We start from the raw sequence: 23,617 nt of genomic DNA, 5'->3' as shown, positions 1-23,617 counted from the left end.
AGGCTTTCAGAGCCAGGCAGCAGGGAAACTACTGACTGGGCAGTCACTTCTGGTCCCTGGATCCCTGGTGCCCTAGGATCTCTCCTGAAGGATCCTGTGCCAGTTGGAGGGGAGGATGATCCAGCTGTGGTGTCAGGGTCACCTACTGGGAACTCACTCTAGGGATAAAATGACTTTTGTTTCCACAGGAATATGTGAGCTGACCATGTGAGGCAAAGGAACAGAGCTGCACTCCCTCTGCAAAAAAGGAGGTACCTTAATTAGCAGGAAAGCAGGAGCAGTAAGTTTAAGAGGAGAGCAACAGAATTCTATAGTGGTTTAGGAGAGAAAAGGAAGATATAAAATAACCACTCTGTCCTTCCTTCCGTTCCATGAGACTGTACAAATGGCGCATTTAGCCCCATAGGATGTGGGAGTGGCTACAGGAGAGGAAGTGAGGACCAAAAGCTTCTCTGGGTTTAATCGGCTATGAAACCTCTTTGTGTGGCTGCCGAAGTTCCACCTTGCAAACAAGCACGTGCCTCTTTTCAAGACCAAGGAAAATGTAGAAAGAGTAAAGTGCTTCTAAAAGAAAAGCTTTTCCCCTACAGGCCACCTTCTCCTTACAGTGCTCTAGCACCCATGACAAGTTGAGATGGGAGCACCAGGCTCTGCTTTTCTTCCCTCCTTTGGCAGCCCTGACTAAATGTGGAACAGAGAATTCTAGACTGAAATGTACTGATGTTGGTATTTCCTCCTATAACTGCTAGTGCTTTATTTAAAAAAAAAAAATCAAACATATGACAAAGCCAGACAAAATTTAATTTGAGAGGATAGAAATTTAAAGACAATGGAAAAGCCCTAGTATGTAAATTAATACCAGAACGCCACTAATGTTTCTCATATACATATACATGTACATTTTGTTTTCTTCAAAGGACTACAATCACGTTTGGTGGAATTAAATATAGGTAAAAGAACTAAAAGCAAGACAGGCCTTCACATACCCATGTTTTCCTTTGATAAGGCATCATCTGAACAAACATTTTCAAAAGAGGATTTTAAAACAGCTTTCCTGGAAAAAGAATTTGACAGATTTACTTTTTAAGAACAAGCATGGATATTTAAATGATCATTCATGAATACTGGTAACAGTAAATTATGAATATACATTTCTTACCTTGAAGTATCTTTTTTTAGGGTTGTTTTACACAGTAAGAAGGGCAGTGAAAACCCAAAGGGGAATAATATTGATTTGAGCTCTCACTAGGTGAGAAGTACTAACAAGCTGCTGCTGCTGCTGCTGAGTCACTTCAGTCGTGTCTGACTCTGTGCGACCCCATAGACGGCAGCCCACCAGGATGCCTTGTCCCTGGGATTCTCCAGGCAAGAACACTGGAGTGGGTTGCCATTTCCTTCTCCAATGCATGAAAGTGAAAAGTGAAAGTGAAGTCGCTCAGTCATGTTTGACCCTCAGTGACCCCATGGACTGCAGCCTACCAGGCTCCTCCATCCATGGGATTTTCCAGGCAAGAGTACTGGAGTGGGGTGCCATTGCCTTCTCCGTACTAACAAGCTACCCAGCACTTTACATAGCCTATTTCATATAATCCTCCCTCCAAAAACCTACTAAGTTATTGTTACTCTCATTTTATGAAGAAACTGAGGCCCTGAGAAATTGAGAAATTTGACAACATAGGAAAATGGTTGAAAATGACAGAAATGAATTCTGTCAAACTGCAAAATCCATGCTTTTCCCAGTATACTGTACTGATGATTTAGAGTCAGAAAACATTTGTTCAGGCACATCTTCTCTAACCAGAAGATCCTAAGAAAGTCACATAACTTCTTTAAGCCATAAATTCTTTATCTTTTAAATGGACATAATTATGATACACTTCATACTTATTTTATAGGGTTACTGTGAAGGGTAACTGAGATTAGGAAGTGAAAGTCCTTTATAAAATGCAATTATTCATCTTCAGAAAAAGGACAAAAAAGAAAAGAAGGACTATCATATCAAGCCAGTCTTTAAGTAGGACTCCTTTTCACAAAGCACTGCTTACCATTCAATAAAAAAATAAAAAACCTATGCAATTGGTTCAATGATAAACACTAAAACTTGTTATCCATGACTTATTATACACCCTTGTTTCTGGTTTGTACTACCTATGTTTAAATTTAAAACCTGTTTCTCATCTGGTCACTCACATGATATTAATCTTTGAAACTTACAGTTCAATACATCTGTACAAACATAAAACTTTCTCCATACTTCTAAGAATACTACTTATATTATTAATTCTTTTAGAAAATTTAGAACATAGTTCCCTAGAGAAACAGAATCAAGAATCAGGGGAAGAGGAAGGTAAACTTCCAAACTCATTCTATGAGGCCACCATCACCCTAATACCAAAACCTGACAAAGATGCCACAAAAAAAGAAAACTACAGGCCAATATCACTGATGAACATAGATGCAAAAATCCTTAACAAAATTTTAGCAAACAGAATCCAACAACTTATTAAAAAAATCACACATCATGACCAAGTGGGCTTTATCCCAGGGATGCAAGGATTCTTCAACATTTGCAAATCAATCAATGTGATGCACCACATTAATGAATTGAAAGATAAAAACCATATGATTATCTCAATAGATGCAGAGAAAGTCTTTGAAAAAATTCAACATCTATTTATGATAAAAACCCTCCAGAAAGCAGGCATAGAAGGAACATACCTCAACATAATAAAAGCCATATATGATAAACCCACAGCAAACATTATTCTCAATGGCGAAAATTTGAAGGCACTTCTCCCAAAGTCAGGAACAAGACAAGGGTGCCCATTCTCACCACTACTATTCAACATAGTTTTGGAAGTTTGGGCCACAGCAATTAGAAAAGAAAAAGAAACTAAAAGAATCCAGATTGGAAAAGAAGAAGTAAAACTCTCACTGTTTGCAGATGACATGATCCTCTACATAGAAAACCCTAGACTCCACCAGAAAATTACTAGAGCTAATCAATGAATATAGTAAAGTTGCAGGATATAAAATTAACACACAGAAATCCCTTGCATTCCTATATACTAACAATGAGAGCAAAGAAAGAGAAATTAAGGAAACAATTCCATTCACCATTGCAATGAAAAGAATAAAATACTTAGGGATAAATCTACCTAAAGAAACAAAAGACCTATATATAGAAAACTATAAAACACTGGTGAAAGAAATCAAAGAGGACACTAATAGATGGAGAAATATACCATGTTCATGGATTGGAAGAATCAATACAGTGAAAATGAGTATACTACTCAAAGCAATCTATAGATTCAATGCAATCCCTATCAAGCTACCAATGGTATTTTTCAGAGAACTAGAACAAATAATTTCACAATTTGTATGGAAATACAAAAAACCTTGAATAGCCAAAATAATCTTGAGAAAAAAGAATGGAACTGGAGGAATCAACCTTCCTGATTTCAGACTATACTACAAAGCTACAGTCATCAAAATAGTACAGTATTGGCACAAAGACAGAAAAATAGATCAATGGAACAAAATAGAAAGCCCAGAGATAAATCCATGCACCTATGGACACCTTATCTTTGACAAAGGAGGCAAGAATATACAACGGAGAAAAGACAATCTCTTTAACAAGTGGTGCTGGGAAAACTGGTCAACCACTTGTAAAAGAATGAAACTAGAACACCTTCTAACACCATACACAAAAATAAACTCAAAATGGATTAAAGATCTAAATGTAAGACCAGAAACTAAAAAAAAAAAAAAAAAAAAGACCAGAAACTATAAAACTCCTAGAGGAAAACACAGGCAAAACACTGTCTGACATAAATCACAGCAGGATCCTCTATGACCCACCTCCCAGAGTAATGGAAATAAAAGCAAAAATAAACAAATGGGACCTAAGTAAACTTAAAACCTTTTGCACAACAAAGGAAACTCTAAGCAAGGTGAAAAGACAGCCTTCAGAATGGGAGAAAATAATAGCAAATGAAGCAACTGACAAAGAATTAATCTCAAAAATATATAAGCATCTCCTGCAGCTCAATTCCAGAAAAATAAATGACCCAATCAAAAAATGGGCCAAAGAACTAAACTGACATTTCTCCAAAGAAGACATACAGATGGCTAACAGACACATGAAAAGATGCTCAACATCACTCATTATCAGAGAAATGCAAATCAAAACCACAATGAGGTACCATCTCAGGCCCGTCAGAATGGCTGTGATCCAAAAGTCTACAAGCAATAAATGATGGAGAGGGTGTGGAGAAAAGGGAACCCTCTTACACTGTTGGTGGGAATGCAAACTAGTACAGCCACCATGGAGAACAGTGTGGGGATTCCTCAAAAAACTGGAAATAGAACTGCCATACGACCCAGCAATCTCTCTGCTGGGCATACACACCGAGGAAACCAGAATTGAAAGAGACACGTGTACCCCAATGTTCATCGCAGCACAGTTTATAATAGCCAGGACATGGAAGCAACCTAGATGTCCATCGGGAGACAAATGGATAAGAAGGCTGTGGTACATAAAAGAATGCATTTGAATCAGTTCTAATGAGGTGGGTGAAACTGGAGCCTATTATACAGAGTGAAGTCAGTCAGAAATAAAAACACCAATACTGTATATTAATGCATATATATGGAATTTAGAAAGATGGTAATGATGACCCTATATGCGAGACAGCAAGAGATACAGACATAAAGAACAGACTTTTGGACTCTGTGGGAGAAGGCGAGGATGGGATGATTTGAGAGAATAGCATCAAAACATGTATATTATATGTGAAATCGATCACCAGTCCAGGTTCAATGAGTGAGACAGGGTGCTCAGGGCTGGTGCACTGGGATGACCCTGAGGGATGGGATGGGGAGGGAGGTGGGAGGGGGGTTCAGGATGGGGAACACATGTACACCCATGGCTGATTCATGTCAATGTATGGCAAAACCACTACAATATTGTAAAGTAATTAGCCTCCAATTAAAATAAATAAATTAAAAAAAAAGAATCAGGGGAAATGTCATATAAAAATTAAACCATATATATATTTTATCATAATAATTTTTCATTAAAAAAACATACCTTTTCCTTTTTCTAAATTTGGGATTTTTCTTTTCAGTGTTATTTTTGGAAATTTGCACCTGTAAAAAGATAACCGTTAACAAAAAGATGTGTTAGTTCACGTGGGATATGATGAGCTCAGCATAATAATGGATCCTACACGGTCTGAGTCGGAGAAGGCAATGGCACCCCACTCCAGTACTCTTGCCTGGAAAATCCCATGGACGGAGGAGCCTGGTAGGCTGCAGTCCATGAGGCTGCACAGAGTCGGACATGACTGAAGTGACTTAAGAGCAGCAGCAGCAGCAGCATACAGTCTGAGTAATTTAGCCCCGAAGAGAAACTCTGGCTCCCAGCTGTAAACACACCTGTAATTCCAAGTCAACAATTGCTGTAATTGCACTCACCTGCTCAACTTCCGGGAACAGTTGACTGATCCTATACAAATGTCTACCCTTATATAGACTCTCCCTTCCTCACTTCACAAACATACAAAAACATTAAGTAAGACAACTTTTAAATTTTAATACACTTATGATCTTTAAAGAAAGAAAGAAATATTCAAAGGCCAGAAACATGTGGAATGTAAATCTGTATGTTAGGAACTGACATGTGGAAGGCCTCCAGGGAATCTGTATCAGGAAAGGGCCAAAGGGACTTGGGATGGGGTCTTAATGTCTCAGCAAAGACAAGAAGGTGGTGGGAAAATGGGAACCCTCATACACTGCTGGTGGGAATGTGGAATGGGGGAGCCATTGTGGAATACAGTGTGATAATTCCTCAATATGTTAAGTGTAGAGTTACCCTATGATCCAGCAATTCCACTCCTAGGTATATACCCAACATAAATGAATCATATACACATGTAAAAGATTGTGTCTGGTCATAACTATGAAACTATAAATGTGAATAACAGCATTATTCATGATAGTCCAAAAGGAGAAAGAATTTAAATGTCCATATGCTTTTGAACTGTGGTGTTGGAGAAGACTCTTGAGAGTCCCTTGGACTGCAAGGAGATCCAACCAGTCCATTCTGAAGATCAGCCCTGGGATTTCTTTGGAAGGAATGATGCTAAAGCTGAAACTCCAGTACTTTGGCCACCTCATGCGAAGAGTTGACTCATTGGAAAAGACTCTGATGCTGGGAGGGATTGGGGGCAGGAGGAGAAGGGGACGACAGAGGATGAGATGGCTGGATGGCATCACTGACTTGATGGACATGAGTCTGAGTGAACTCCAGGAGTTGGTGATGGACAGGGAGGCCTGGCGTGCTGCAATTCATGGGGTCGCAAAGAGTTGGACGTGACTGAGTGACTGAACTGAACTGAATATGTGGTATATCCATATGTGTACTCAGTCACTTCAGTCGTGTCTGACTCTTTGTGACCCCAAGGACCATAGCCTTCCAGGCTGTTCTGGCCATGGGATCTTCCTGGCAAGAATACTGGATCGGGTTGCCCTGTCCTCCTCTAGGGGATCTTCCTGACACAGAGATTGAACCTTCATCTCCTGCATCTCCTGAATTGCAGGCAGATTCTTTACCATTGAGTCACTGGGGAAGCCAGGTTATCCATATAATGACATATGATGTTGCTTTTATAAATAATGAACCACTGACACATACTACAACATGGATGAATCCTGAGACCATTATGCAAAGTAAAAAGTTAAAAAAGTCAGACACAAAAGGCCACATGTTCAATGATTTCACTTATTTGAAATGCCCAGAAAAGGCAAATTCTACAGACACAGAAGTACATTACTGATAGCCAAGGACCATGGGATGTGGAAATGAGTAGTGATTTCTAACAAATATCAGGTTTTCTTTTGGTAGTATGAAAAAATGTTCTGAAATCAGATAGTAGTAATGCTTGTACAACTGTTAGTATATTAAAAACCACTGAGTTTTATAGTTTAAAATTAAGTTACACCTTCCTGGCAAGAATAAAGGTAAAAAAATTTTTTTAATGCAGTGACTTGGAAAAATTGAAAGAAAGGAGACAGAATATATTAATGATTAATAACAAAAGGAACCTGGTATAGCAATACTACTGTTAGAAAAAAGCAGATGTTAAGGCAAAAAGCATAATCAAAGATAAAAAGGGTTATTCCTTAATGCTAAAAGAAACAATCTACCATCTAAATATAACAGTCCTTAACCTGTGTATACCAAACTCTTAGCCTTAAAATATACACAGAGAAACAGAATTACAAAGAGAAACCTGATGAAGAATTTACAGGTAAAATGGGATAATTTAAATTTATTTCTCATTAAAAAGTTATATCTTAATAATCTCTCAAAGGAAGTTTGTATGAAACATTCAGGAAGTTCATATTATTATGATACTAGAGATTTAAGTGGTCTTCTTTTTGTGATCTTAACCTCAAGGTCCCTGGTGGCTCAAACAGTAAAGAATCTGCCTGCAATGCAGAAGACCTAGATTCGATTCCTGGGTTGGAAAGATCCCCTGGAGAAGGGAATGGCTACCCACTCCAGTATTCTGGCCCGGAGAATTCCATGGACTGTATATAGCCCACGGGGTTGCAGAGTCCAATATGACTGGGCAACTTTCACACATGATATTCATATAGCTTTTCCAAGACTGCTTTACATATTTATATGGTAAAAAAAAAAAGCATATAAAAATACTATTGTTTAAATCAATGGTCTACATCCACAAAGACATTGTAACACTTTATTTCTACCTTGCTATTTAGGATCAGCTCACATTATACGCATATTTGAATATGAAGCAAAAGGGTGGTGGTCACAAGTGGAAGTGAAATTCAGGTAACAAGGTTGTTGTTCAGCCGCAAAGTCTTTGTAACCTCATGAACTGTAGCACACCAGGCTCCGCTGTCCTCCACTATCTCCCAGAGTTTGCTCAAACTCATGTCCATTCAGTCAGTGATGCTATCCAACCATCTCATCCTCTGTTGTCCCCTTCTCCTCCTGCCTTCAATCTTTCCCAGCATCAGAGTCTTTCCCAATGAATTGGTTCTGTGCATCAAGTGGCCAAAGTATTGGAGCTTCAGCTGTAGCATCAGTCCTTCCAATGAATATTCAGTGTTAATTTCCTTTAGGATTGACTGGTTTGATCTCCTTACTTTCAAAGGGATTTTCAAGAGTCTTCTCCAGCATCACAATGCAAAAGCATCCGTTTTTTGGTGCTCAACTTTCTTTATGATCCAACTGTGACATTCATATATGACTACTGGAAAAACCATAGGTAACAAAGTGAAAAGTGTTTTATAGGTATTAGTAGAGAGAAATACTATTAGACAACTTCCATAAATGAGGGTGAGTTGTGTTGGTGATAATAAATTCCTCTCTACTTTGTTTAACACTCCTCAGATGCCCTTGCCTCTTTGGTTTTTCCAGTAGTCATGTATAGCTGTGAGATTTGGACCATAAAGAAAGCTGAGCACTGAAGAATTGATGCTTTTGAACTGTGGTGTTGGAGAAGACTCTTGAGAGTCCCTTGGACTGCAAGGAGATCCAACCAGTCCATCCTAAAGGAAATCAATCCTAAGCATTCATTGGAAGGACTGATGCTGAAGCTGAAACTCCAATACTCTGGCCACCTGATGAGAAGAACTGACTCATTTGGAAAGACCTGATGCTGGAAAAGATTGAAGGCAGGAGGAGAAGGGGGCGACAGAGGATGAGATGGTTGGATGGCATCACTGACTTGATGGACATGAGTTTGAGTTAACTCCAGGAGTTGGTGATGGACGGGGGGCCTGGCATACTGCAGTCCATGGGGTCTCAAAGAGTCAGACACGACTGAGCAACTGAACTGAACCGAAGTGTGCCTCTTCCTCTAGCCTTTGATGATGTATAGTGGATGGGGATAAGCATTGAATCTGAAAGGATTCATCTAGACCCTGGCACCTACCAGCAAGGTCACCTTCAGTGAGTCACTGACCTCTCTTAACATCCAGCAAGAGCTTGGCATAAGGATATTTTTATTTCCTTTGTTTTTAATAAATAAAAATATTTATTAAATATTTTCTAACTAAATGAGCCTTCTACCTCAAGGCATATGAGGGGAGATTAAATTAAATAACATGCCAGAAAGTATCCAACAGTGCTTAGAAATTAGGTGATGTGCAGTCACTATTTCACTGTTATACTAGTCTACCTGGTCAGGAGTCTCCTTTTTCATTAAACCATATGACAGAGGGTACTTGGCACTTTGATATGGTTGGACTTTGGTCATAGATCAGTTTTCCAAATCTGCCATAACAAGTTACCACAAATTTGGTGAAGTACCAAAAGTTTATTTTCTTACTATTCTGAAGGATAGATGTGTGTCTCTTATAGGAACACTTGTCATTGGATGGAGGGCCCACATTAACCAAGATGAATTCATCTCAAAATCCTTACCCAATGGATGTGCAAGGATCCTTATTCCAAATAAGGTCACATTCTGAGGATCCTGGTGGACCTATCTTTTGGAGGCTACCATCCAACCCACTACAAGTAGATATGAAAGATCTACTTTATCTACTCCATGTCTTCTCCTTCTCTTCCTGTGTTGCAAAGCTGACTGACCTATGTTGTCCAGCCAATGCTATTCAGAACTAGAGCCATGACAGGACAGAATCAGTAACACCTGAGAGCTTGTTAGAAATGCAAATATACCCACCCCAAATCAGATAGTCTGGGGGTGGAGCCCAGAATCCGTACTTAAATAAGCTCTTCAGGTGACTGACCTAGCCGGCACCATCCAAACAAATATATTGCTAGGTAAGTATCATTGATTTTAATACCATCCAAACAAATATATTACTAGGTAAGTATCATGGATTTTAACAAAAACAAAGCAAGTATTAATTCTTTTCTTGTTGGATGTAAAACAAAGAAGTGTATATATACAGAACATATGCCATTTACTGAAAAGGAAAATATATATTTAATGATAATTAGGATTGCAAACTAGAATGGCAAATGATAGAATTGCCTTTAATTGCAAAGGACAAAAAATCTATAAGAAGTTTATTTATATCGGATTCATGTAATCTGCAAAACTGACTTGACATTGCCCATTTCCTCATCTAAATTAAATATCTTTTTTTTTTTTTTGGCCACATGGCATGTGGGATCTTAGTTCCATGATCAGCAATTGAACGAGCAGTGGGAGCATGAAGTGGTAAACACTGGCCTGCCAAGGAAGTCCTGAAATTAAAAATCTCTTTAGTGAGAAGAACAAGTTTGTTAGCTGTATTAAATCTGAGGGCGTAAAGTTTTGATCAGCATTTTATGCTCACTGAATACATAAATACATTTTGTAATCTTCTGAGAATAATTGTCAGTCAATAATCACTAAAGAGCTGCCTATTTTGACAGAAGAATGAATCTGTACCTTGAATAATGTACATAAACTCCTGTCAAAAGTCATTATATAGAAGGAAAAGCCAATATTCTCATTCCCCTTTGGTAAATCTTCTGGGAAATATATGCTTGGAATAGGATGAAAACTGGTTTCATGAAACATTGTAAATGATGGTTATTACTTAATCTGAGTACCTTGGGAGAACAAATAATAAAGTTAAGTCTTCGGGCCCAGAGAATATTTGTTTTTAACACTTCTTCGAAAAGAAGGGAAGGTTGAAATGATCATTTTCTAGTCTTATTTTAAGCATGATTTCAACAGATCATCTACAAATCGGTGTTTCTTACATAGATGGCAGCCAATGACCAATGCTTCAGTCAGGTCAGTCTTCAGCAGAGGGGTATTCCTGTGAGGTTTGGACAGTATCAGAGACCAGTCCTTGGCAACATGATTTATCAACCTCTAGCTGTCCCTTGCACTCTCTTCAGCCATGTGTAAGTTCATACTACTGGTCTGTGGATTTCTCTGCATGAAGAGCTTACCAGAGAAAACACTGGAGTGTATGCTCAAGCAGTGACCTGAGGCATGGGAGAATCAGTTCAGTTCAGTTCAGTCACTCAGTCATGTCCGACTCTTTGAGACCCCATGGACTGCAGCACGCCAGGCCTCCCTGTCCATCACCAACTCCTGGAGTTAACTCAAACTCATGTCCACTGAGTCAGTGATGCCATCCAACTATCTCATCCTCTGTCGTCCCCTTCTCCTGCCCTCAATCTTTCCCAGCATCAGGGTCTCTTCAGATGAGTCAGTTCTTCACATCAGGTGGCCAAAGTATTGGAGTTTCAGCTTCAGCATCAGTTCTTCCAATGAATGCTCAGGACTGATTTCCTTTAGGATGGACTGGTTGGATTTCCTTGCAGTCCAAGGGACTCTCAAGAGTCTTCTCCAACACCACAGTTCAAAAGTATCAATTCTTTGGCATTCATGGGACAATGTTTCCCCCTAAAATAGAAGTTGACTGCTAGACCACCTTAGACAGAAGTCAAGAAAAGTCCTGCTGTTAACACCTCCCAGTCCTGGTTGAGGACAGAAGTACCAGACACCTCAAGGGAACTCCAATGGTTATATACATCACTGATAAATTTTCAAGTCTTGCACTCGATTATTTTTTTTTAAACAATCTTTGACCATCTATCTATACCACAGGTAGAACATAGCAATTCAGGAAGTTTTTTTTTAAAAAACAACACAAATTGCACTGTATCTATAGAGAGCTTCAAAAAATGAAGGATTAATAGGAACATGGAGGAAAGAGTCCCATGGAAATCAGAAGAAAGCAGAACTTATGTCAGCTGTTAATCTGACTGAATGAAGCTGGTAAGTTAGACTATTTGCCCTGCAATTGGACACTGCCTAAAAATCCAAGTCTGTTGAAAACAATTCCTATTTCTATACAGTTTTTTCTAAGTCATTAGGTATTTCAGCAAGAGGAATGTTGGGAAAAGATAAGGTTTCTCAGGAATACTTTCTAGAATCTACCTATTTCAATTAAATTCAAAAAAGCAGATGTTCTGAGAACATTCAATGATTATAGGACACATATTACATTTTTTTCTGGACTAAAGAACAAATGTTGAGACCTTCATTAGTGGTTTTGCCATTTTTCTCTCCATTAACTTGATTAGTGAGGATAGGTGGTCTGATTCTCTGACCCATGATCACTGTCAAGTGTTCTGAACATTTTATCCTCAGCAACATGCAAAGGAAGATTGTCTCTCTCCTATACAGGGACAGACAGACTGCAGAGTAGCATAATTTTTAAAAAAAGATTATTTAAAATATTTTGTCTGGATCCAAGTCTTTAAATCAGATCTCTGAGGATTCCAGAGTTTGAAACAAAAGACATTCTTGCACCTAGATTCATAGAAGAATGTAGAAGCTACAACTCCTTTTGTTTGATCTGGGTGACATGCTTCCAGCATGTAGGGGAGTACAGATTTAAGATGTGTACCTAAAATACATATTTCATAACAGAGAAAATTATTTTTGAAGCAAAGTGAAAGTATTTGGGCTTTCCTGGCAGCTCAGACAGTAAAGGATCTGCCTGAAATTTGAGAGACCTGGGTTTGATCCCTGGGTTGGGAAGATCCCCTGGAGAAGGGAATGGTTACCCATTCCAGTATTACAGTACCTTCTTGAGATTGATATTATCATCTCCATTTGGGCTTCCCTGGTAGCTCAGGTGGTAAAGAAGCCGCCTGTAATGCAGGAGATCCCAGTTCGATCCCTGGGTCGGGAAGATCCCTTGGAGAAGGGACAGGCTACCCACTCCAGTATTCATTGGCTTCCCTGATGGCTCAGACAGTAAAGAATCTGCCTGCAATGTGGGAGACCTGGCTTTGATCCCTGAGTTGGGAAGATCCCCAGGAAGGGCGCATGACAACCCACTCTAGAATTCTTGCCAGGAAAATCCCCATGGACAGAGGAACTTTCAGGCTACAGTCCATGGGGTCACAAAGAGTTGGACACGACTGAGAAACTAAGCATGGAAAGCATTAATACATAAACAAAAATAAAAATATCACCCCCAAATTAGTAATATTTTAAAGAATTTTAAAGTAGTAATTTATAGGTTTTTAAAGACCTATGAACAAAATATAAATAAATATAAAATTTGAAGATCTGTGGACAGAGGTCAAATGTTTATAAATTTGAAATTATAGATTAATTCTAATAAGTTATATGTAAACTTTACTGATTTTCACTGGCATATTTTCTTCCAGTGATAACAATTTTCCTTTGCCAATTAGAAAATAGTAGTTATTTCATTAGGCATAGAAAGATAATTTTTAATATTCAGGGCAATAGCTAGAATCTATAAAATATACTAATTATTCAAACTCCTATTGTATATCAATAACCACACTTCTATGGATTAGTAATACTGGTTTTTGGTTTTAATGGAATGGGATGAGGAAGGTGATGGTGAGAAGAAACCCAGACTCATTGTGTGTGTGTAGCTTGATGTTGGAGATGTGTCTCTGGATAAGAGAAAGAACTATTCTGGCAATGAATATAACCAATAAAACTGAAGACAGCTGCATAACAACCTTCAGTCCCAAATAGCAAAGGACAACACTTGCTCTTCGTGTGATTAGTAGGACTCAACTTGAACAGCTTTATGTTTCTTAACAAAAGAGCAATCACATTTTGTAGCTTTTTTTTTTTTTTTGCTTTCTGGTTCAAAGTTAAATTACAGAATAGAAAATGTGGAGAGTTAATGGTTGAAAAGTTTTGGATTTCTGGAATCTATGACACCGGATTTTAAGTATTACTAAACTTGAATTCCAAGTGAATACATACCTTGAGTGAATTTTCAAATGGGCATCATATGTAGAGAAAGAAAAATTAAGCCAATCTTCTATTATTATAAATGAAGACATTTTAAAATAATTAGGATGAAAACAATTCTCAGAAGTTGAGAGGATATTACTGATAGAGATGAATTTCTGTTTACTGCCTAACTAGATTTTAAATCTTCTCAGGTAAATCAGTACACCGGGACAGGTCACTAGTTTAGGAAAACCCTGCCACTCCCACCTCCCAAAGCACTCTTGGGACCTGCAACCCCCAAATGGCAACAAGAGGCACCCCACAGCCCCGTGGCGGAAAACCGGCCCTGTGTAAGCTGCCTGCTAAATGACAACCTGCCCGCTTGGAGAACAGTACCTCACTCTAGGAAGTGGTCAGCTTCTGTCCAGGGAACAAAAACAAAGAGGTGTTCGCTCTGCTACACGCACTCTGATGCCCACTTACCCTCTATTCCCCACTCCTCTCACTCCCATCAACCACCTTAAGGAAACTACCAGGAGATCAGTTTGGCTGAAATCAGATCCATAAACTGAAAGTCAAGTCAGAAAAAGGGTTAAGCAAATATACAAGTCCCAAAGTAGGCTTTTCTATTTAAGAAACAAACAGAATCATCCACATCAGAAAAGAGGTACTCTAAGTCAAGAGTACTCCTTGTTCTTACAAATATATAAAAGGTTCTGGATATCAACAACTAATCCATTTTGTCTGATTTTAATACTTTCTACTAATAGTTATCCCACAGAATTCCTATAGATTTTAATTTAAGATAAAAGAGGTAAAGCTTGAAACCTAAAGGGCAGGCTTAGTTTTTAACTTACTACAGAATATCTTGTTTAAAATCACTCCCCTGGAAGGAAGTTTGATAACATTGCCTTAGAGTGACCCAGAGTTTTTCAGGGAAACTAAAATTAGCACAAACAGAACTTTCTATATGAAGGTTTCCACTGATGACTTAAAATGATAAATGGACAAATTTATATATTAATATATATTTTATTTATATTTGAAAATGCAGCTCACATCAAAAGAATACATTTATATCTAAAAACTTTGATTAGGAAAATTTTAGGCAGTAATGAAAATGTTTTCTATTTTAATCTGGAATGGTAGTTACATGGGTCTATATGCTTAAGAAAAACTCATCAAACTCTACACTTAAGATCTGTGCATTTCATTGTGTTTAAGTTTCACATCAATTTAAAAAACTAAATTACCAAAAAGGTAAATCAAAAGCAAGAAAGCTATAAAAACTAACAGTATAGAAAACGGCAAATTTTGACAGAATATCTGAATTGATTCAAGTTTTGGAAACACTGGCTTATGAGAAGGTTGAAAAAAAGTAACATCCAAAGGAAATTAAGTGAGTTTTGAAGCCTGACAGTGACTCTTCCCAAGGGATTCCTCTCTTACCATTCTTTCTTGAGATATCTCTTTGCCTGGGGCTATAAGCCAGCTGTAAAGATCAATTACAATATTTATCTTTGTGGAAAGATGCATATAAAACTAAGTGAATTCAGTGAGGTGCTGTACATGAATTCTATATTATAAGAAGCTTATTAATTAGCACAAATAACAGTATGGTACTGGCACAAAGACAGAAATATTGATCAATGAAACAAAATAGAAAGCCCAGTAATAAATCCACACACCTATGGACACCTTATCTTTGACAAAGGAGGCAAGAATATACAATGGAGAAAAGACAATCTCTTTAACAAGTGGTGCTGGGAAAACTGGTCAACCACTTGTAAAAGAATGAAACTAGAACACTTTCTAACACCATACACAAAAATAAACTCAAAAAGGATTAAAGATCTAAATGTAAGACCAGAAACTATAAAACTCCTAGAGGAGAACATAGGCAAAACACTCTCTGACATAAATCACAGAAGGATCCTCTATGACCCACCTCCCAGAATATTGGAAATAAAAGCAAAAATAAACAAATGGGACCTAATTAAAATTAAAAGCTTCTGCACAACAAAGGAAACTCTAAGCAAGGTGAAAATACAGCCTTCAAATGGGAGAAAATAATAGGAAATGAAGCAACTGACGAAGAATGAATCTCAAAAATATACAAGCATCTCCTGCAGCTCAATTCCAGAAAAATAAACAACCCAACCAAAAAATGAGCCAAAGAAGTAAACAGACATTTCTCCAAAGAAGATATACAGATGGCTAACATATACATGAAAAGATGCTCAACATCACTCATTATCAATCAGTTCAGTTCAGTCACTCAGTCGTGTCTGACTCTTTGCGACCCCATGAATTGCAGCACACCAGGCCTCCCTGTCCATCACCAACTCCCGGAGTTCACTCAAATCACATCCATCGAGTCAGTGATGCCATCCAGCCATCTCATCCTCTGTCGTCCCTTTCTCCTCCTGCCCCCAATCCCTCACAGCATCAGAGTCTTTTCCAATGAGTCAACTCTTCGCATGAGGTGGTCAAAGTACTGCAGTTTCAGCTTCAGCATCAGTCCTTCCAATGAACATTCAGGACTGATTTCCTTTAGAACGGACTGGTTGGATCTCCTTGCAATTCAAGGGACTCTCAACAGTCTTCTCCAACACCACAGTTCAAAAGCATCAATTCTTTGGCACTCAGCTTTCTTCACAGTCCAACTCTCACATCCATACATGACCACTGGAAAAACCATAGCCTTGACTAGATGGACCTTTGTTGGCAAAGTAATCTCTGCCTTTGAATATGCTATCTAGGTTAGTCATAACTTTCCTTCCAAGGACTAAGTGTCTTTTAATTTCATGGCTGCAATCACCATCTACAGTGATTTTAGAGCCCCCCAAAAAAGTCTGACACTGTTTCCACTGTTTCTCCATCTATTTCCCATGAAGTGATGGGACCAGATGCCATGATCTTCGTTTTCTGAATGTTGAGCTTTAAGCCAACTTTTTCACTCTCCTCTTTCCCTTTCATCAAGAGGCTTTTTAGTTCCTCCTCACTTTCTGCCATAAGGGTGGTGTCATCTGCATATCTGAGGTTACTGATATTTCTCCCAGCCATCTTGATTCCAACTTGTGCTTCTTCCAGCCCAGTGTTTCTCATGATGTACTCTGCATATAAGTTAAATAAGCAGGGTGACAGTATACAGCCTTGATGTACTCCTTTTCCTATTTGGAACCAGTCTATTGTTCCATGTCCAGTTCTAACTGTTGCTTCCTGACCTGCATCCAGGTTTCTCAAGAGGCAGGTTAGGTGGTCTGGTATTCCCATCTCTTTCAGAATTTTCCACAGTTTATTGTGATCCACATAGTCAAAGGCTTTGGCATAGTCAATAAAGCAGAAATAGATGTTTTTCTGGAACTATCTTCCTTTTTCCATGATCCAGCAGATGTTGGCAATTTGATCATTATCAGAGAAATGCAAATCAAATCCACAGTGAAGTACCATTTCATGCCAGTCAGAATGGCTGCTATCCAAAAGTCTACAAGCAATAAATGGTGGAGAGGGTATGGAGAAAAGGGAACCCTCTTACACTGTTGGTGGGAATGCAAACTACTACAGCTACTATGGAGAACAGTGTGGAGATTCATTAAAAAACTAGAAATAGAACTGCCATATCACCCAGCAATCCCACTATTGGGCATACACACTGAGGAAACCAGAATTGAAAGAGACACGTGTACCGCAATGTTCATTGCAGCACTGTTTATAATAGCCAGGACATGGAAGCAACTTAGATGTCCATCAGCAGATGAATGGATAAGAAAGCTGTGGTACATATACACAATGGAGTATTACTCAGCCATTAAAAAGAATACATTTGAGTCAGTTCTAATGAGGTGGATGAAACTGGAGCCTATTATACAGACTGAAGTAAGCCAGAAAGAAAAACACCAATACAGTATACTAATGCATATATATGGCATTTAGAAAGATGGTAACAATAACCCTCTGTGCGAGACAGCAAAAGAGACACAGATGAATAGAACAGTCTTTTGGACTCTGTGGGAGAGGGCAAAGGTGGGATGATTTGGGAGAATGGCACTGAAACATATACAATATCATGTGAAACGAATCGCCAGTCCAGGTTCAATGCATGATACAGGACGCTCGGGGCTGGTGCACTGGGATGACCCAGAGGGATGATATGGGGAGGGAGGTGGGAGGGGGTTCAGGATGGGGAACACGTGTACACCTGTGGCGGATTCATGTTGATGTATGGCAAAACCAATACAATATTGTAAAGTAATTAGCCTCCAAATAAAATAAATAAATATACATTAAAAAATAATAATAATTAGCACAATATTCAGACAACCAGTCATAAAATATAAGCAACTTTTGTAATTGTGCTAATGAAAGTTTCCTGCATATTATGAAGAATTTTCACAATAATTTGGGAGAGAATTTTTTTATATTTTTCATCAAAAAATATAATGGCTTGAATTCCTCATACCTACATGTAAAAATCAAGAGAGTGGTCATTACTTTTTGTTTTTTTAAGGTGGTGTCAATTAAACTCTTGGCATTAATAAAAATAAAGTGCTAGAAGAAAAGATACCCATGTGTACATATTTTCATATGTAAGCTAAAAAATTTAGAAAACAAAATTTAAAAAGAGATCCTTTTCTCATTAGTAACAACAATGTGGGATGGCCTTAATTAGAGAGATGTAAAATTCCACACTGAAAAAACAGTAAAGAAAAAATGATAAAGGGACAAGTTACATTTCTACAGGTATGCAGCAATATTCAATAAACATGGGATTTCTCTCCAGATTAGTACACAGATTTTTGTCAATACCAACCATAACCTCAACAGAGTTTTTCTTTGAAGACTTGACTAAATATTTCTAAATATATTATTGTGTGATGTTCAGTTCAGTTCAGTCGCTCAGTTGTGTCCGACTCTTTGTGACCCCATGATTCACAGCACGCCAGGCCTCCCTGTCCATCACCAACTCCCAGAGTTTACCCAAACTCATGCCCATCAAGTTGGTGCTGCGATTCCAACCATCTCATCCTCTGTCGTCCCCTTCTCCTCCTGCCCCCAATGCCTCCCAGCATCAGAGTCTTTTCCAATGAGTCAACTCTTCGCATGAGGTGGCCAAAGTATTGGAGTTTCAGCTTCAGCATCAGTCCTTCCAATGAACACCCAGGACTGATCTCCTTTAGAACGGACTGGTTGGATCTCCTTGCAATTCAAGGGACTCTCAAGAGTCTTCTCCAACACCACAGTTCAAAAGCATCAATTCTTCGGCACTCAGCTTTCTTCACAGTCAAACTTTCACATCCATACATGACCACCGGAAAAACCACAGCCTTGACTAGACGGACCTTTGTTGGCAAAGTAATGTCTCTGCTTTTGAATATGCTATCTAGGTTGGTCAAACTACCGCACAGTTGCACTCATCTCACACGCTAGTAAAGTAATGCTCAAAATTCTCCAAGCCAGGATTCAGCAGTATGTGAACTGTGAACTTCCAGATGTTCAAGTTGGTTTTAGAAAAGGCAGAGGAACCAGAGATCAAATTGCCAACATCCGCTGGATCATGGAAAAAGCAAGAGAGTTCCAGAAAAACATCTATTTCTGCCTTATTGACTATGCAAAAGCCTTTGACTATGTGGATCCCAATAAACTGTGGAAAATTCGGAAAGAGATGGGAATACCAGACCACCTGACCTGCCTCTTGAGAAACCTATATGCAGGTCAGGAAGCAACAGTTAGAACTGCACATGGAAAAACAGACTGATTCCAAATAGGAAACGGAATATGTCAAGGCTGTATATTGTCATTCTGCTTATTTAACTTATATGCAGAGTACATCATGAAAAACGCTGAGCTGGAAGAAGCACAAGCTGGAATCAAGATGGCTGGGAGAAATATCAATAACCTCAGATATGCAGATGACACCACTCTTATGGCAGAAACTGAAGAGGAACTAAAAAGCCTCTTGATGCAAGTGAAAGAGGAGAGTGAAAAAGTTGGCTTAAAGCTCAATATTCAGAAAATGAAGATCATGGCATCTGGTCCCATCACTTCATGGGAAATAGATGGGGATCTGGTCCCATCACTTCATGGGAAATAGATGGGGAAACAGTGGAAAGAGTGTTAGACTTTATTTTTGGGGGGCTCCAAAATCACTGCAGATGGTGACTGCAGCCATGAAATTAAAAGATGCTTACTCCTCGGAAGGAAAGTTATTACCAACCTAGACAGCATATTCAAAGGCAGAAACATTACTTTGCCAACAAAGGTCCGTCTAGTCAAGGCTATGGTTTTTCCAGTGGTCATGTATGGAAAGCTGAGAGTTAGACTGTGAAGAAAGCTGAGTGCCAAAGAACTGATGCTTTTGAACTGTGGTGTTGGAGAAGACTGTTGAGAGTCCCTTGAATTGCAAGGAGATCCAACCAGTCCATTCTAAAGGAAATCAGCCCTGGGTGTTCTTTGGAAGGAATGCTGCTATAGCTGAAACTCCAGTACTTTGGTCACCTCATGCGAAGAGTTGACTCATTAGAAAAGACTCAGATGCTGGGAGGGATTGGGGGCAGGAAGAGAAGGGGACGACAGAGGATGAGATGGCTGGATGTCATCATCGACTTGATGTATTTGAGTTTGAGTGAACTCCAGGAGTTGGTGATGTACAGGGAGGCCTGGCGTGCTGCGATTCATGGGTCGCAAAGAGTCAGACACGACTGAGTGACTGAACTGAACTGAACTAAACTGAGGTTGGTCATAACTTTCCTTCCAAGGAGTAAGTGTCTTTTAATTTCATGGCTGCAGTCACCATCTGCAGTGATTTTGGAGCCCAGAAAAATAAAGTCTGACACTGTTTCCACTGTTTCCTCATCTATTTCCCATGAAGTGATGAGACCAGATGCCATCCATGATCTTCATTTTCTGAATGTTGAGCTTTAAGCCAACTTTTTCACTCTCCACTTTCACTTTCATCAAGAGGCTTTTGAGTTCCTCTTCACTTTCTGCCATAAGGGTGGTGTCATCTGCATATCTGAGGTTATTGATATTTCTCCCGGCAATCTTGATTCCAGCTTGTGTTTCTTCCAGTCCAGCGTTTATCATGATATACTCTGCATATAAGTTAAATAAGCAGGGTGATAATATACAGACTTGATGTACTCCTTTTCCTATTTGGAGCCAGTCTATTGTTCCATGTCCAGTTCTAACTGTTGCTTCCTGACCTGCATACAGGTTTCTCAAGAGGCAGGTCAGGTGGTCTGGTATTCCCACCTCTTTCCGAATTTTCCACAGTTTATTGGGATCCACACAGTCAAAGGCTTTTGCATAGTTAATAAAGCAGAAATAGATGTTTTTCTGGAACTCTCTTGCTTTTTCCATGATCCAGCAGATGTTGGCAATTTGATCTCTGGTTCCTCTGCCTTTTCTAAAACCAGGTTGAACATTTGGAAGTTCACAGTTCACATACTGCTGAATCCTGACTTGGAGAATTTTGAGCATTACTTTACTAGCGTGTGAGATAAGTTCAATTGTGCGGTAGTTCGAGCATTCTTTGGCATTGCCTTTCTTTCGGATTGGAATGAAAACTGACCTTTTCCAGTCCTGTGGCCACTGCTGAGTTTTCCAAATTTGCTGGCATACTGAGTGCAGCACTTTCACGGCATCATCTTTCAGGATTTGAAATAGCTTGACTGGATTTCCATCACCTCCCCTAGCTTTTTTCATAGTGATGCTTTCTAAGGACCACTTGACTTCACATTCCAGGATGTAAATTACGGCATTATTGGGGTTTCCCCTTGCCACAAGACAGGATAGAGTAAAGAAGTTAGACCTTTGGCTACTCTGAATAATTCCAGAATGCTCTGGCCTGGAGGAAGAGTCTCCATTTGGCTGGAACCTTGCCTGGGGATAATTTAGGGCAGGAGCAATGCTGGCTCAGTATTTTAGAATAGGATAAGAAGACAGTTGGGAGATGTGGAATTGGAATTGGTTAGTGCATATCAAAGAGGTACCGTGTGCATCTTGAAGCACTGGCTAGGCTTGGGAGCGTTAGTCCCTCCCCAGACAAAAAGGTTTTTTAAAATGTCAAATCATCACGATATACATATATACATAGAGTCTGAGAAAGGAAAAATGACTATGAAAAAAAATTTTTTGAAAAAGTAAAGTAATGAAGGATCACTAACCCACACATTAAAGAAAAGATAATAATTACAGCAATTTGGAATTCATTTTAAGACTACAGACGTAAATAGATATAGATACGGATATTTTGACATGTAAAACGCTGCATGTTATATTATGGACAAGGTATACTATATATTCTAGCATGTGGCTCAGTTGCTCAGTCGCATCTGACTTTTTGCAACCCCATGGGCTATAGTCCACCAGGCTCCTCTGTTCATGGGATTCTCCAGGCAAGAATACTGGAGTGGGTTGCTATTTCCTCCTCGATCTTCCCAACCCAGGGATCAAACTCTTGTCTCCTGCATTGGTAGGTGGGTCCTTTACTGATGCACCTGGGAAACCCCATACTATCTATTATAGAGAAGAAAACAAAAGAAGAGCAGCGAAGTAGGGAAAGATTATTTATTAGTATAAATGGTGTTGGGATAACCAACAGTGAGTGCGGGGAGAAAACATGTCTTTTTCCACCACCCTTCTAAGTTTTCATTTGGGGCCCCTACAGCAAAAGACAGATGAAAAAGTGAAAGCATGCAAAATTATCTAATATAAGTTTTATGTGACTGGGGTGCCTCCATAGGAAATGAAGACCCAGAGAAGCAACTCAGCCTCAGGGTTGTGACTCCGGGTGTGACGAGGAGTGGAAAGTCACAGGGATGTGGCAGGACAGGAAGGCGCATGGGCTACATGTGGAGCCTGCTTCTGAGAACTCTCTGTGCCCTCTGTCTTTGGAGACAGGAGGCTCCTGTCCTCCACGGACAGGGAGGACAACTCCCTCATGAGGCCTTTATGACCTGCTTCAGGGGAAGGTCAGAAACTCCTTCCTACCTGGTGTTTCACAAATTCCTTCATCTGAGAATACTCAATACACCAAGGTGCTGTATTCTGGGGCAGCACATCCTGAGTCTTATCACTATAAGGCTGCTGCAATTTTTTATACTCTATCCTTGTACCACATGTAAAAATAAATCCATATTCCCACAACAATAGCTAACATTTATGAAATGTGTCCTATTTTCTAAGCACTGTGCTATGTACTTTATATAAATTGTCAAGAGTAATTTTTATATAAGACTTTCATTCTTCTCATTTAACAGGAGGAAACTGAGAGCATAGAGAGTTTAGCAGCCAAATTGAAGATCATAGCAGTGGTAGGTGACAGACCAGGACCTCTATCCCCTTTACAAATAAATATATGGTTGAAAATGTTACAGTATGTAGGGTAGAAAATAAATAAATTATCCAATAATTTCAATAACAATGTGTTTATTTCCATTTTCCTCTCCATAAGTCTTTGAAATTTCATGGCTTTTGGTCTAATTTATAATATTTCAGTATTATTTTATATTAAATCACTCTGCAATTATATTGGTAGTTTGTTGAGTTCAGCAGGACATTCAAAAGTCATACCAAATGTTGGACAGACATTACACAGTCTTGTTTAATGCACTGCAAGATATCTACTGTCCTGAATCTTTGCTCAGTAGAACATCTTGTGAAAGTGAACGTTGCTCAGTCGTGTCCAATTCTTTGCGACTCCATGGACTGTATAGTCCATGGAATTCTCCAGGTCAGAATACTGGAGTGGGGTTGGGATCTTCCCAACCCAGGGACAGAATCCAGGTCTCCCGCATTGCAGGCGGATTCTTTACCAGCTGAGCAACAAGGGAAGCAGAATGTCTTGTATTCCCTCAAGTACTATACTC

The 23,617-nt window shown here is 39.1% G+C and overlaps 1 protein-coding gene across 4 annotated transcripts in view; it reads right to left on the bottom strand.

The window, feature by feature from the left end:
* Positions 1–23,617, bottom strand: part of ZCWPW2 (zinc finger CW-type and PWWP domain containing 2) — a 154,388-nt gene that overhangs the window by 16,385 nt on the left and 114,386 nt on the right. For all 4 annotated transcript variants that reach the window (XM_059879963.1, XM_002696896.7, XM_059879964.1 and 1 more), the window contains 2 exons: positions 5,093–5,151; positions 987–1,054 (listed from right to left, as the gene is read on the bottom strand). In XM_059879963.1, the coding sequence (XP_059735946.1) occupies positions 987–1,054; positions 5,093–5,151 (127 nt within the window). The remainder of the gene's footprint in view (positions 1–986; positions 1,055–5,092; positions 5,152–23,617) is intronic.

Source organism: Bos taurus, chromosome 22 (assembly GCF_002263795.3).
Source record: "Bos taurus isolate L1 Dominette 01449 registration number 42190680 breed Hereford chromosome 22, ARS-UCD2.0, whole genome shotgun sequence".
Taxonomy (NCBI): Eukaryota; Metazoa; Chordata; class Mammalia; order Artiodactyla; family Bovidae; genus Bos; species Bos taurus.
This window is presented reverse-complemented; position numbering and strand designations above follow the sequence as displayed.